The 14,156-nt window shown below is 38.2% G+C and overlaps 1 protein-coding gene across 2 annotated transcripts in view; it reads left to right on the top strand.

Annotated features, from left to right (window-relative positions):
- Positions 1–397: 397 nt before the first annotated feature.
- pla2r1 (phospholipase A2 receptor 1) overlaps positions 398–14,156 on the top strand; it is a 69,867-nt gene continuing 56,108 nt past the window's right edge. Inside the window, exons 1-9 of one of the 2 annotated variants that reach the window (XM_057847757.1) lie at positions 398–668; positions 3,256–3,636; positions 3,707–3,880; positions 5,498–5,662; positions 9,877–9,990; positions 10,455–10,604; positions 12,808–12,996; positions 13,073–13,236; positions 13,328–13,441. In XM_057847757.1, coding sequence (XP_057703740.1) covers positions 518–668; positions 3,256–3,636; positions 3,707–3,880; positions 5,498–5,662; positions 9,877–9,990; positions 10,455–10,604; positions 12,808–12,996; positions 13,073–13,236; positions 13,328–13,441 — 1,602 coding nt within the window. In that variant the 5' untranslated portion in view covers positions 398–517. Of the gene's footprint in view, positions 669–3,255; positions 3,637–3,706; positions 3,881–5,497; positions 5,663–9,876; positions 9,991–10,454; positions 10,605–12,807; positions 12,997–13,072; positions 13,237–13,327; positions 13,442–14,156 lie in introns of those variants that run through there. The other variant, XM_057847766.1, reaches the window with a different exon arrangement.

Below are 14,156 nucleotides of genomic sequence, written 5' to 3' on the forward strand. Positions count from 1 at the left end.
GGGGGTGGATCATATGCAAAGCAAATGACCGTCTGAAAATAATTTTGACCCATTCTAAAAAAAAATTTTTTGTTCATTTCATTCATTTTGGTTGCAGTTTTATTGCTTTACAACTTTTATATATATAGGAAAGTCAATGTCATGCAATGACATTTTTCGGCCACCATGGGGGGCCTGGCCCCCCTGTCCCCCCCTTAAAATCCGCTTATGCCCATAATGTCATGTCCAGATATGTGAACACTAGGTTTAACTTTTTTAACGTTAACATCTCCTATAAAAGGTCATTTATTTTTTGTGTATGTGAAAAAATGTAATTTATTTTTATTTTTCAATCTGAAACAAGTTTTCAATGGATCCATCCGCCAGACGTGACGTTGCAAGCCCCCACCGCCCCCAATTGAAACAGCAGCTAAACTTTTGGTACAAGTGAGTGGACGAGAGAATAAGGAGTTATTGACCTCCAGAACTGGACTCTCGGAATGTTTAGACATATTGGACCTTGCAAACCGCTGTCGAAATGTTCTTACGGTTCTTCCGTCGCATGGACGTGAACGTGGTGACAGCTATTTCTGTAACTTTGTTGTTACTGCTCGGAACTTCGTGTTCCGCCCAGGAGGAGGACGACGACGGCGGGATTCTGGAGCACGAAGAGCTCGCCGAGTTTTACAGTACGTAGCATTTGTTCTGCAAAACAGAAGTTTTTGCATATTAGTGTGAAAAATATGTAATAGTGGAGGAGAAATTTTACGGCTCACGGACGTTGGAGAAGTGATTGACATCTGATCCAGCGGTGGCAAAAAAAAACACACTCACATTCTTTACTTGAGTACTATGACAGATACTTCTCAACAAAAGTCGTGATTGAACTCACCTCATTACATTTTTACTTTAAAAGCATTGTAGTTATTTAGATTAAATTGTTCTATGGGTTTCACAAATATCCACAATACTGCATACAGTCCAATATACAATACAGTACATTTAAAGGGCCAGAATTGGAAATTACAAAATCATACAAAAATCCACACCCTAGAATTGTCCTTACTTTGCAGTCATACAACCTTAAGTTAAAGGTGTAACTCACCAATTTTATTCCAGTACGATATCCATTATACGGACATCGGTACAATATTTCACAATATTATAAAGTCGTCCATGGTTTGATTCCATCCAGGGGTCGTCGATTGAATATAACCTGTGGGTACGTCATGATATGTTACGATTTACGATACAAGGCTCACAATAACAATTCTCTCACGATATGGCGATACGTCAAATCGATACATGGGTCAGGAAATCATTTTACAATTGTATTTTATATTGTACGGAACAAGGATTGGGAAAAAAACAAGGTATTTCCAAATGGAAAAATAGACCCACTGTAGCAGACAAACTATGTTTCTCACAGACTGTGACACAATTTCTGTGCAACATTTCTGGAAATAAATACCGCAAAAATATATTATTGCAATTGATGGTATGATAACCTTAAGCCAAAATATCAGGGTTTCACAGTATCATGGTATTGCAATTGCGGCTCTATAATTTGTTACTTCGCGCTATCTGGATTAAAAAACAAAAACAAAGACAAAAAAACGACTTTTTCCATTGAACAGGATTTTTATTTTTCAAATCATTAGCAAATCTGAACATAAGTATTATGTTAAGTAAAAATAAATTTTAAAAATATATATTCTAAATAAAAAAATAAAAAATGCATGAAAGTGTTTACTAACATTTAATTTTGTATAAATGCGAAATCATATTGGAGGTATTGCCTCCTCGGCATCAACCCGCCGCAAACATGTTTTACATGTCGGTTGGCTGTCCTCCTCAAAGCCGCGGCCGTCTGTAATCTTTCTGTAGCCGAAGTATTCCCATACCAGCGATTTTGTTTTCTTTGTTTGGGGAAAAGGTTCAGGAGTTTCACCTCCTCCAGTCATCGTGTAGCACAGCTGACTCACTGACACTGAGCAAGAACTGGTGGGGGACTGTGGAGCCTTGCTGCTACAAGCGAGGCATTTCTCCCTGCAGTTTTAGGACATTAAAAATGGCTAATACCTTCGGGGAGGTATGACAGAAAATTTTTGCGGTTTTGGAACCTTGAAGTTTCATACCACCCTTGAAATTGGTAATCGGCACATGTCTAAATGCAACATTCTTTCTTAACGTAGACACTTTTTAGTGGATCATTTCAATAGCAACTTGTTGTTTCCTTTGTTGAACAGTGACACCCTTTTAAAACGATATATCGATTCTTGGCAGGAGCATATCGTTAACCTATTGGAACACAAAATATAACGATATATCACCATATCACGATATTGTCAGACACTTCTATTACAGTATAAGATTCAAACCTATTTGGAGTTTTTATTTTCTTTTACTATTTTGTTGCTGATATATTTCAGACATTGAATGAAAAAACATTATTTTTAACAAACAATATATCTAAAAGATGATGATTTTTATCAATGTTTAGTGCTTCAAAAGATTCGTTGCTTAACCCAGTGGTCCCCAACCACCGGGCCGCGGATCGGTTCTGGTCCTTGGCGCATATGCTACCAGGCCGCAGAGAAATAATTTATTAATGACTGCAATCTGGCCTGTAGCTCTTGACACATCAATATCCCTGTCTACTCTAATCCGAGTAAAGATTTGTATATGTTGCCATCTAGTGGTAGGCTGCAATTACTAGGGTGTTTGCACACCAAACAGTAACTTTAGCTGCTGTTGGCTGTGTGCTGCGGGTGGCAATGTCTATGGACAGCTTTTTTACGTGGAAAAGGCCACCTGCTGGGCCAGAAGAGGAGCCTACAACCAATTCCAAGGAGAAGCCGCTGTTAAAAAAAACATTGATTCAGTGTATGGTGACTGACATTTTCCCTGCACTTAATATTCCTTTTTAGGCTCGACGTGTTATTTTATATTTACTGTCATTTTCTGCCACACATTGCCGGTCCGTGAAAAAAAGGCCCTTATTACAAAGGTCCGTAGTGTAAAAAAGGTTGGGGACCACTGGCTTAGCCAATTGATGTATCGTTCCAGAACGACTTATTGTTACACCCTTACTAATAGCTTCACCAAAAGGAAGAGTTGTTTCCCAACAAAGATGAATGTGCGGAATTAAGGGTCATTTAATGGAGAGGTTTTAACATTCAACCGTAAACCATTCGACACAATCCAAATTTGATCAACAAGGTCACATTATAGTAGAACTATCATTCTTTCTTTTATTACGATCAATTTCTGTAGGGAAGGGTCTTTTCATCTTGGAAAGCAGCCCTCTTGAGCGCTGCATCTCAGTAGAACAACCCAACCTGGTTCTCCGGGACTGCCGTCGTCCCACCCGTCGCATGCTGTGGAAGTGGGTTTCCCACCATCGCCTCTTCAACTTGGGCACCAGCACGTGCCTGGGCCTCAACATGTCTGACCCCGCGCAGCCCCTCGGGACATTCCAGTGCGACATGGACCTTCCAGTACTATGGTGGCGCTGCAGAGGTAACATGTTGTATGGAGCATCCCGGTGGAAGGTGGCTGTTGCTGGGAACTTAGTGGTGGTGAAGAGAAATTCTTACCATGAGTGGAAAAGGTACAACACGCCGGGAGAGGGGCCCTGCTCCAATCCGTATGAAGGTAAAAAAAAATAATTCTGTTCAGCCAAATGAGCTTTATGTCATTGTAATGATTTGATATGTGTTTTCAGATATTCACACTTTGTTGGGAAACGCACGCGGCATGCCATGCGAGTTTCCCTTTAAGTACAACAACAAATGGTACTGGGAGTGCACCACAGAGGGACGCGACGATCATCTTCCATGGTGCTCGACCACCACCAGATATGATGAGGCAGAAAAATGGGGGTTCTGTCCTGTGCATGGTGAATGTTGACAGACGTATAGAAAAACACATGAGCATTCATTTTTCATTCTCGATATCCAGCAGCCCTAACTAGTCAAAATTTATAATGTCACTAGTACTTCTGTTAATATGAAGCCAAAAATACACCATGTTCAGTTCACGTTTGTCCTAAATATGGACAAGTTCATGAACTGTCCAATGAGGACACAGAGCTATACCTTGATTGAACATGTTTATTTCAAATATTCAATGTATAAGGACCAATAATCAATGACAATAATCAAATAAAAGAAAAGAAGAACAAAAAATGTGTATTGCAAAAGGAGTGAGAAGAAGTAAAACTTATTTACTCCCACCCCTTGTCCTTAAGTTCTGATATACTGTATCATTTCCAATCCACACATTTAAACATATGGCAGAAAACACTCAGGTGAGTTGAAGTTCCGCTCTGAGACCCCCAATTTTGCCAAATTTCAAAATTGTCCTATATGCATGTGTGATACAGCAATGGGAAGCTTAAAATCTCAATGTTCTGGGGGTAGAAACATTTTGAACAAGAGGGCATTAAAAAAATAAAATAAACAGCAAAACCTGAACTGGAGGTGAGAGTATGAGATATTATCGCGTACTTACCTCTTTTTTATCTAAAAACTCTGTGTAGCATGTATCACTGAGTGTCAGCACACAGCTGTGAATGGCCACAGCTGGATTTTACAGGGATTTTATGGGTGAAACATTGCAATATAACAAGTGTCGCGATGCAGAAATCACAGACATCAAGGGATGGTCGAGATTTTCTTTTTCATATATTTACCCTTTTAGACTCCCCCCCCCCCCCCCCCCCCCCCCCCCCCAATTTTTCTTTGTTCAGATCGATTATCATCTAAAATATCGAGGAAAATACAACAGTAACAAAAAAAAAAAAAAATACAAGTAAGCGCTAGTTATAAGGTAGATATCCGTGACTTATTTACAGACACTATTTTTTTTTTCATTGTGAGATAATTTATTTAAAAGTTTAAAATATGCGAGTGAATTTTTTTTTTTAAGTCGTTTTTTTTTTTGGTTTGTTTACTATATATTAGACATCAATTAATGAGTCTAAGCTAAAAATGAAACATTTTGAATGATAAATATAATTACTTACCTTCTTTTTATGGCTGGGTTGAAACAAAGGCGGTTGCGCGGTGTCTGTAAACGGGGGTCTCCAGGGTAAAACGGACAAATTAAAACTAGTTCGGGGACTTAATGCGCCATGAAACTGCTATGGCAGCATAAAAACATATTGTTCTATCTAACAAAACCGTTCTTATGGCTTAATAAATACAGCAGTTTATTTTAAAGAGGGGTGTAAGAGCAGAAACTGCTTTTTCAGCCTTGTCTGTGTTTTTTGCCATATACATTCTTATTTAACACATAAATCCCACCATATAACCTTACATGTTACCTATACCCAAGTGTCGCAAAAGCCCAGTCCATAAATCAAGCCCAGAAAACACAGATAACCCGAATATCCCATATCACAATACGTGTCACAATTATCACAACACCCTTAATATAGAGAATATCAAATGAATGCTCAAACAGCTTGAAATAAAACCAAATAGGACTTATCACTATAAGGTTTCTGTGCTAGATTTCAGTTGTGAGCATTCCTGGGAGTACCACTTTCAGCTCCGCGCCTGTTATCAGTTCAACATGTACACCATCCTCACCTGGAGTCAAGCGATGCGGACGTGTCAGGCTCAGGGTGGGAGTCTGCTCAGCATAGCCAGCGAGGCGGAGGACAAGTACATCAATGGTATGCATCTGTTGAAGATACTGACAGGAGTTGTGCTATATATGTCATTCCATATTTGGCGGACAATTGGAATTAAGACTTATGAAAAGTGGACGGTTCATGATTTTGGGTTATTTTTGAAGAAATACATGTATGACCCATCATATTTTAAACTTTTGAACTTAACTTTCAAAGGTATACTTAATACAGTTTTATTTTTGTCATGTCGTGTGGTAGGTTTAGTGCAATTTATAGTCCAAAAATATTGCTGAATGAATCCTTAACAGTTAATTAAGAGAGTTGAATTTTTTTTTAAAGCAATTTTAATTTTAATTTTACAGTAACGTTGTTGTATGTTGTATATCACTTGCACAGCTAGAGTTTTTAGCTAACATATGCTAGCTACGTTAGCTGCTTTGCCAATGTGTTATGTTTAACACAAAAGAAAATTGACAGGCTTTTTCTCATAATATGAGTACTTGGGTTTCATTGCTTGTTGCTTTGAATGAAATACTACGTACATCATCTACAACTGTAAAAATAGAGTGACTTACCTCAAGGCGTCTCGTGGTCATAGTAATTAGCTTGATTTAATTTCTGCCAAGTCGTGTAAAGAAAAATGTTTGAGCATATGTTTGACTGTCGTTCGTCTTCCAGACAACAAAAATATTCAACAAATACAAAGAAGAGATATTGATAAATATACAAAATACCTGCTTTTTAGTATATTTTACACTCATCACACAAAAAGTGCATGTTTCTCAATTTTGCGCATGGATTATTTATAAATTGACGACCGTAATTTACCAAATATAAGGCGCACCCGTGTATAACGCACACCCCAAATTTACTTGTAAAATCTAGGAAAAATTATTGTACCCGTGTATAACGCGCACCCTAATTTTAGCACCAATAAATAGAAGAATACAAGAAAACAGAGCTCATGTACAGATACAGAAATGTCATTTTACTGACTGTTGAAACACAGCACAAGCATAGCACATTGGTAGTTCAAAACATTACCATAAACTGACACTATGTACGGTAATAATATAATCTGACAACTTCTCCAATTTACCAGTATCCAGGAGAAAACAGAACAGATGTGAGTTTGCTTTTAAAGGCTGCTGTATAACTTGCTCGTTTCATCGTGATGAATAAATGTTTCTTCCATGGATTGATACAGTAAAATAAAAGTGAGGACTGAAGTCGGAAATCGGAAAGAGCGCATCACTGTAGACCGTAACAAGAGGAACTATTGTTATTTGGGTTTGAGTTTCCCGAGGGACAGATATATTTGACGGACACAGGAAGTCTGTGTTGTGTTATGTTTGTTATGGTCTGAGTTGCCGAGTTGCAATAAACGTTGACGCAAATAAGTTGAAGTAACTAAATTCTGTGCTTTATGAAGAGTGAAAAAAGCAGAATTTAACACAGATGAAATCATTCAACCAATCAGAGTCATGTACCGTAATGGTCGGCAACGGATCGCCGCATACATTTTCTTCAACACAACATGGCCTTGTCGATTAAAAAAAAAAAAAAAAAATATATATATATATATATATATATATATATATATATATATATATATATATATATATATATATATATATATATATATATATACAGTGCCTTGCAAAAGTATTCGGCCCCCTTGAATCTTGCAACCTTTCGCCACATTTCAGGCTTCAAACATAAAGATATGAAATTTAATTTTTTTGTCAAGAATCAACAACAAGTGGGACACACTCGTGAAGTGGAACAACATTTATTGGATAATTTAAACTTTTTTAACAAATAAAAAACTGAAAAGTGGGGCGTGCAATATTATTCGGCCCCTTTACTTTCAGTGCAGCAAACTCACTCCAGAAGTTCAATGAGGATCTCTGAATGATCCAATGTTGTCCTAAATGACCGATGATGATAAATAGAATCCAAATGTGTGTAATCAAGTCTCCGTATAAATGCACCTGCTCTGTGATAGTCTCAGGGTTCTGTTTAAAGTGCAGAGAGCATTATGAAAACCAAGGAACACACCAGGCAGGTCCGAGATACTGTTGTGGAGAAGTTTAAAGCCGGATTTGGATACAAAAAGATTTCCCAAGCTTTAAACATCTCAAGGAGCACTGTGCAAGCCATCATATTGAAATGGAAGGAGCATCAGACCACTGCAAATCTACCAAGACCCGGCCGTCCTTCCAAACTTTCTTCTCAAACAAGGAGAAAACTGATCAGAGATGCAGCCAAGAGGCCCATGATCACTCTGGATGAACTGCAGAGATCTACAGCTGAGGTGGGAGCGTCTGTCCATAGGACAACAATCAGTCGTACACTGCACAAATCTGGCCTTTATAGAAGAGTGGCAAGAAGAAAGCCATTTCTCAAAGATATCCATAAAAAGTCTCGTTTAAAGTTTGCCACAAGCCACCTGGGAGACACACCAAACATGTGGAAGAAGGTGCTCTGGTCAGATGAAACCAAAATTGAACTTTTTGGCCACAATGCAAAACGATATGTTTGGCGTAAAAGCAACACAGCTCATCACCCTGAACACACCATCCCCACTGTCAAACATGGTGGTGGCAGCATCATGGTTTGGGCCTGCTTTTCTTCAGCAGGGACAGGGAAGATGGTTAAAATTGACGGGAAGATGGATGCAGCCAAATACAGGAACATTCTGGAAGAAAACCTGTTGGTATCTGCACAAGACCTGAGACTGGGACGGCGATTTATCTTCCAACAGGACAATGATCCAAAACATAAAGCCAAATCTACAATGGAATGGTTCAAAAATAAACGTATCCAGGTGTTAGAATGGCCAAGTCAAAGTTTAGACCTGAATCCAATCGAGAATCTGTGGAAAGAGCTGAAGACTGCTGTTCACAAACACTCTCCATCCAACCTCACTGAGCTCGAGCTGTTTTGCAAGGAAGAATGGGCAAGAATGTCAGTCTCTCGATGTGCAAAACTGATACAAACATTCCCCAAGCGACTTGCAGCTGTAATTGGAGCAAAAGGTGGCGCTACAAAGTATTAACGCAAGGGGGCCCAATAATATTGCACGCCCCACTTTTCAGTTTTTTATTTGTTAAAAAAGTTTAAATTATCCAATAAATTTTGTTCCACTTCACGATTGTGTCCCACTTGTTGTTGATTTTTGACAAAAAATTAAAATTTTATATCTTTATGTTTGAAGCCTGAAATGTGGCGAAAGGTTGCAAGGTTCAAGGGGGCCGAATACTTTTGCAAGGCACTGTATATATGTGTGTCTCCATCCCTGTACCCATGTATAATGCGCACCATGGTTTTACAAGTTGATTTTGGGGGGGGAAAGCGCGTTATATTCGGGAAATTACGGTAACCTTTTGAGTTTTTAATGCGAGTATTAGACTTGTTTCTAGGCCTTAACAATATTGGAAAAATCTATCATTGCGATTTTTGGGGGGCTTGCAATATATCGCGATATTATATTGCGATATTAAAGCTAGAAGAATTTTCACCACATACCTTGAATAACCATTTTTGGGATAGGGCTGAACGATTGGAAAGAATTAACATTTAACAGGTGGTCCCGGGTCATGACGCACGTGGTTTGGCCCACATAAGGCTGTAAGTTGGTTCCGCTAATATATGTTTGCAACTAAGTTTCCAGCTACAGTTTCTGGAGAATTGTAAATACGTTAGCTTTTGTAGCATTTAAGCTCAATGACTTTTGTAAGCCAAATTAGGGTAATTTAATCTACTAAATTTCCATATTGAGCAGACTAGATGGATGTTTGAACACCAATTGTTTTGTGTCAAGTGTACATATATGTGTTACAGCTTTACAAATTGTCAAAAGTGGAGGAAGTAAAAAGCTTCAAAAAGCACAATTGCCTTATGTCTGTAAAGCTGAATAACTTTGTTTAATGTGGACAGAACATGTCATATTAATTAAAAAATAAGATAACGTGAGGTACAATAAGGTACTGTTTATGCAACTAAGAAAATAAATAAATAACTTGAGACAAAATGGCGGTTTCGAGTACGTCAAAAACCGGGGACTACCTGTATATTTTTTAAATTACAAAGTACAAACTCGATCCTTTTAACCTGGTTCCGATCATCTGGAAAATGACGCAATTGGCCTGATTGATGGCGATGTTCAAACGATATATTGTGCAGGCCTACTTGTTTCTAATTCAGATTTTATTCTTGAATGAAAAACTGACTATGTTTTAATGTTGTGTTAGAACGGATGATGTTTGATGGATCAATGGTCTGGTTCGGGCTCAACCACTTGAAAGACGGTCGGGGCTGGCAGTGGTCTGATGGCGCACCTCTATCGCTGTTCCACTTCACCACAGGTATGAAATATATAGCTGTACAATTCTGAATGAAGTTCATTTTCCTGGCGGGATTTAATGTGGGCTACAGCAATTTGATAAATGCTGAAGAACCATTCTGCTAATGTTCCTTACACATTTTGCCACTGACTCCAACCATTTAACCTCAAGCAATACAAATTCAGGATGTTTAAGGAAGTACATCTACCAAATTCCTACACTGAATGAAATGTGAAATATAGAAGTATGATTTCCATTTGCAACATGTCTCCATTCATTTCCTGGAAATAATTTTCAGGGAATATGAAATTGTGGGAAAGAAAACGTTTTGAGAATGTAGAAAATTGTTGTCCAGATGTCTAGAATGATGTGAATAGATTAAATTTGGAATGGTTGGAGATTTTTTCAAGACTACAATGATGGAATAATATTAAGAAAAATCATTTTACTGAAGAATAACATCTCCTCTCGTGTTTTTCCATCAGTGCTGCCGCCCGGCCCTCTCGAGGACAACAGACAGTGTGGAGCGTATACGCCCGGTCCTATCGGATTGTGGCAGAGTTTTTCCTGCGAATCTGCTCTGCCTTACATCTGCAAAAAGACACCTAATAACACTCAGAGAGCCGAGCCGCTTGGTAACGAGCCAGTTTTGTTTTCGTCAACAATGAACAACAAACATACTTCGTCAACGAACAATTTTTTTCTTGACAATAACGTGATGATGACGAGCTAAAAACATGGCTTAGGAGACTAGAACAATACAAGACGAATGCAAGTTTTCGTCTGACAAAACGACAACAAGACGAAAATGCGACATAATTTCTGTCATAAGTTCATGATGTGTGATATCTTCATATTGTAATTGGAGTACGCCAGCTTGCATCGTAGCAGTGTTTGAGTCGTGTCACTCATGCGACATGTGCTGTGCCTCTCCCTCACTCTCCTCACTGGAGTTTAGGATGTGTTTCAAGCTAGCTGCGCTCCATCTTGCTTGTTTGGAAACACATTCTAAGATTTGTTTTCTTATCTTAGCAAAACAGAATATGTGATGTTGCTTTAGCCTTTAAAGGTCTGTGCTGAGTGATCGTCACAAACTAAATATAACTCATCTTGAAGCATATCATTCGCGTTAGCATTAGCATCAACTTTAGCGTTGCGAGCATCTTCTTAAACGCTCGGACAACTTTGTTTTTACCTACAGTTTGTGGCTTCTAGGTGGGTTTAATTGAAAATAATGTACTTATTTTCTTGCTGAGTGTGTATTATCATCACAAAGTTGGCTACAATATGCAGAGGTGGGTAGTAATGCGTTACATGTACTCCGTTACATTTACTTGAGTAACTTTTTGAGAAAAAAGTACTTCTAAGAGTAATTTTACTAAACTGTATTTTTTACTTTTATTGAGTCGATTTGTGAAGAAAAAATGCTACTCTTACTCCGCTACTTTGAGCTATACAAGAGTTGTTACATTTTCCCTCTTTATTCTACATATTAATTATTTTTGTTGCCAACTATGCTAAGAGTAGAGTCGTGCCTGCTCTATTACTGGGTTAGCTCTACTGGTTTCACCAATGAGATGTTGCAACAATATTCACATGACTCCATTATGCCAATCAGACGCAAGCTTGCTGTTCTATCTTCACGCCAGTCAGTTCGATCATGTGGTGTCTTTAACGCACCATAAAAAATGAAGTATTTGATATAGAGCTCTGCCCTCAACATGACTCGAAAGCGCGGATTTTAACCTCTCTCACAGTTTTTATTTTGCACCGATTGACCACGGAAAACCAGAGAAATTATCCTTTTAATTTCAAATTAGTAATTATGAAGGAATGCTTCACTATTCAAACTCGGAAGTATTTTGTCCTCCGGAGGGCAGTCGTGCTCTTTGAATGAATGATGCTTCATTTACATAATTTTTTTCCCTCTCGTCGGAATTCAACAAATATATACACCCCCCCCCCCCCCCCTTTGGCTTAATGTGGTTATGTAATGGGTTATTGTACAGTATCCTTATAACAATAGTCCATACAGATAACTTTGTGCTCAGGTAAACAATACCAAAACAAAAAAATCCAAATAAAATATAAGCAGTTACTCACAATGTTACTCATTACTTGAATATTCTTTTCACTAAATACTTTTTTACTTGTACTTGAGTACATTTTTTTGATGACTACTTTTACTTGAGTAATATTATTCCGAAGTAATGATACTCATCTGCCTATGTTCATTTGAAATCGTTGGAAACCTGTATTTATTTTTGGACTGAAACATTTCAATTTTACAGACGAAAACATTTTGAGTAACTGTTGACTAAAACTAGACAAACACATTTTGAAATTATTAAAATATGAATAAGTCTAAACAGTATTTTCGTCCAAAAGACTAAGACAAAAATTAAAAGGGCTGGCAAAAACAAGACTGAAAGGAACACCACCAAGTTGGAATCTATCGAAGAGTACGCAAAAACATTCAAAGACTTGTCTGCAGTAGTCACTTCTCACATAAACTGCATGAGGAATGAAGAAGAGGAACCAAATGTCCAAGATGTATTTTTTTAGCTGTGGTTACTGCTGGGCTTAACAGCTGTTCTGCACCTGGAGAGAAAACCTCTGACCTTCTTTTTATTTTAAGGAGTGACTGACCACGAGACCAAAACAAAAAGTCTGCAGTGGATTTTTCATGTTAAAACCCTTTCGCAATGGTTAAATATGTTTCAGTGCTTCTGACGACAATAGACATCCAATCCATTTCAACTGAGAATGATCACATCTATCGTTATTAATGGCAACCGCGTCATGTTCTGATTTTGGCTGTCATATTTTCTTGTCCAGAGAACTGGCAGTACATCTACACAGAGTGCGATGAAGGCTGGCTGCCTCATAACGGTTTCTGCTACCACATTATGTCCGATGCAAGAAGCTGGGAGGAGTCTTCTCAAGCATGTGTCTCTCTTAATGCCAACCTCACCAGTCTTCACTCTCTCTCTGAAGTGGAGATGCTACAACGTCTACTGGCTAACTGTAAGATATTTTACTGGCAATGAAATATTCGCTGCAGCAAATGGTGAATCTAAAATCAAAATGCAATGCTTTCCAGATTCTGGCGAGCCTTCAGGAATGTGGATCGGTCTCTGGAAACAAGCTTCATCTGCGATTGTAGAGTGGTCTGATGGATCCCCTGTGACTCTCTCAATGTGGCACCCGTATCACCCACCTAACAATTCGACTGGTGCTAACCACTGTGTCAAAGCAGACAGGAAGGTGGGCAACAAACACTATTGATTCACCATTTCCAACATTTTTTGAGTACTGTGTCTCTAAATGAAATGTAAATGGTTGTACTTCTTGGCAGGAAGGTGACTGGCTTTTGGTGTCGTGTGGTGAGCAACTTCCTGCTGTGTGCAGAAAAGCGAGCCATCAGACATCGATTCCTCACGTCGAAAGCTGGGATGATGGCTGCCCTGAGGTAAAACATGGAGACGCACAGTCTTGAATTGAAATGCGTGCAATAATAATTTTTAATACATTATATTTTACCTTAGAGCAGTGCTTCTCAATTATTTTCCGTTACGCCCCCAGGAAGACATAAATGTTCCGCGCCCCCCTCCCCAACTCTCTGCTGCCACTGTAAATATACTGCAGTATCATTTGTCTATAAAATTCTTATCATTATTATAAGTACACCTCTGCATAACATTGTGTCCTTTTTAATATTAAAGAAAAAAGTAATATACATAGATCAACTTACAATAAAGTGTAAAATAAAAAACATCTATAGTGTAAAAATACACTCAATATATTTTTGACGGTGTGATACTGAAAATTAAAATGTTATAAAATCAATAAATAATAATCAATTAAAACTGGTTCGCAACATTAACTCAAGAAGCCAAAAAATTAGACCGAAACAACAAAAATTAATTAATAGAACAAAAACGAGTGTCATTGGACAGAGCGGCAGTTTTTCTTTTTGCTGCAGGCAGTATCAGCGCCTTTGCTATGGTGTGGGATTATTTTACACTGAGCAACCTGTTATGCCACTTTATATGATGCTAACAGTGCTCGCTGATTTACCGATGTAACACTGACAAAGCGGGACGATTGTTGGCAATATAAGGCACATTTTCACTGAAAAAAAATTCCTGCTGTCCGCTGCGAACATTTTTAGACAAAGTAAACAG

This window comes from Corythoichthys intestinalis, chromosome 1, assembly GCF_030265065.1.
Source record: "Corythoichthys intestinalis isolate RoL2023-P3 chromosome 1, ASM3026506v1, whole genome shotgun sequence".
NCBI lineage: Eukaryota > Metazoa > Chordata > Actinopteri > Syngnathiformes > Syngnathidae > Corythoichthys > Corythoichthys intestinalis.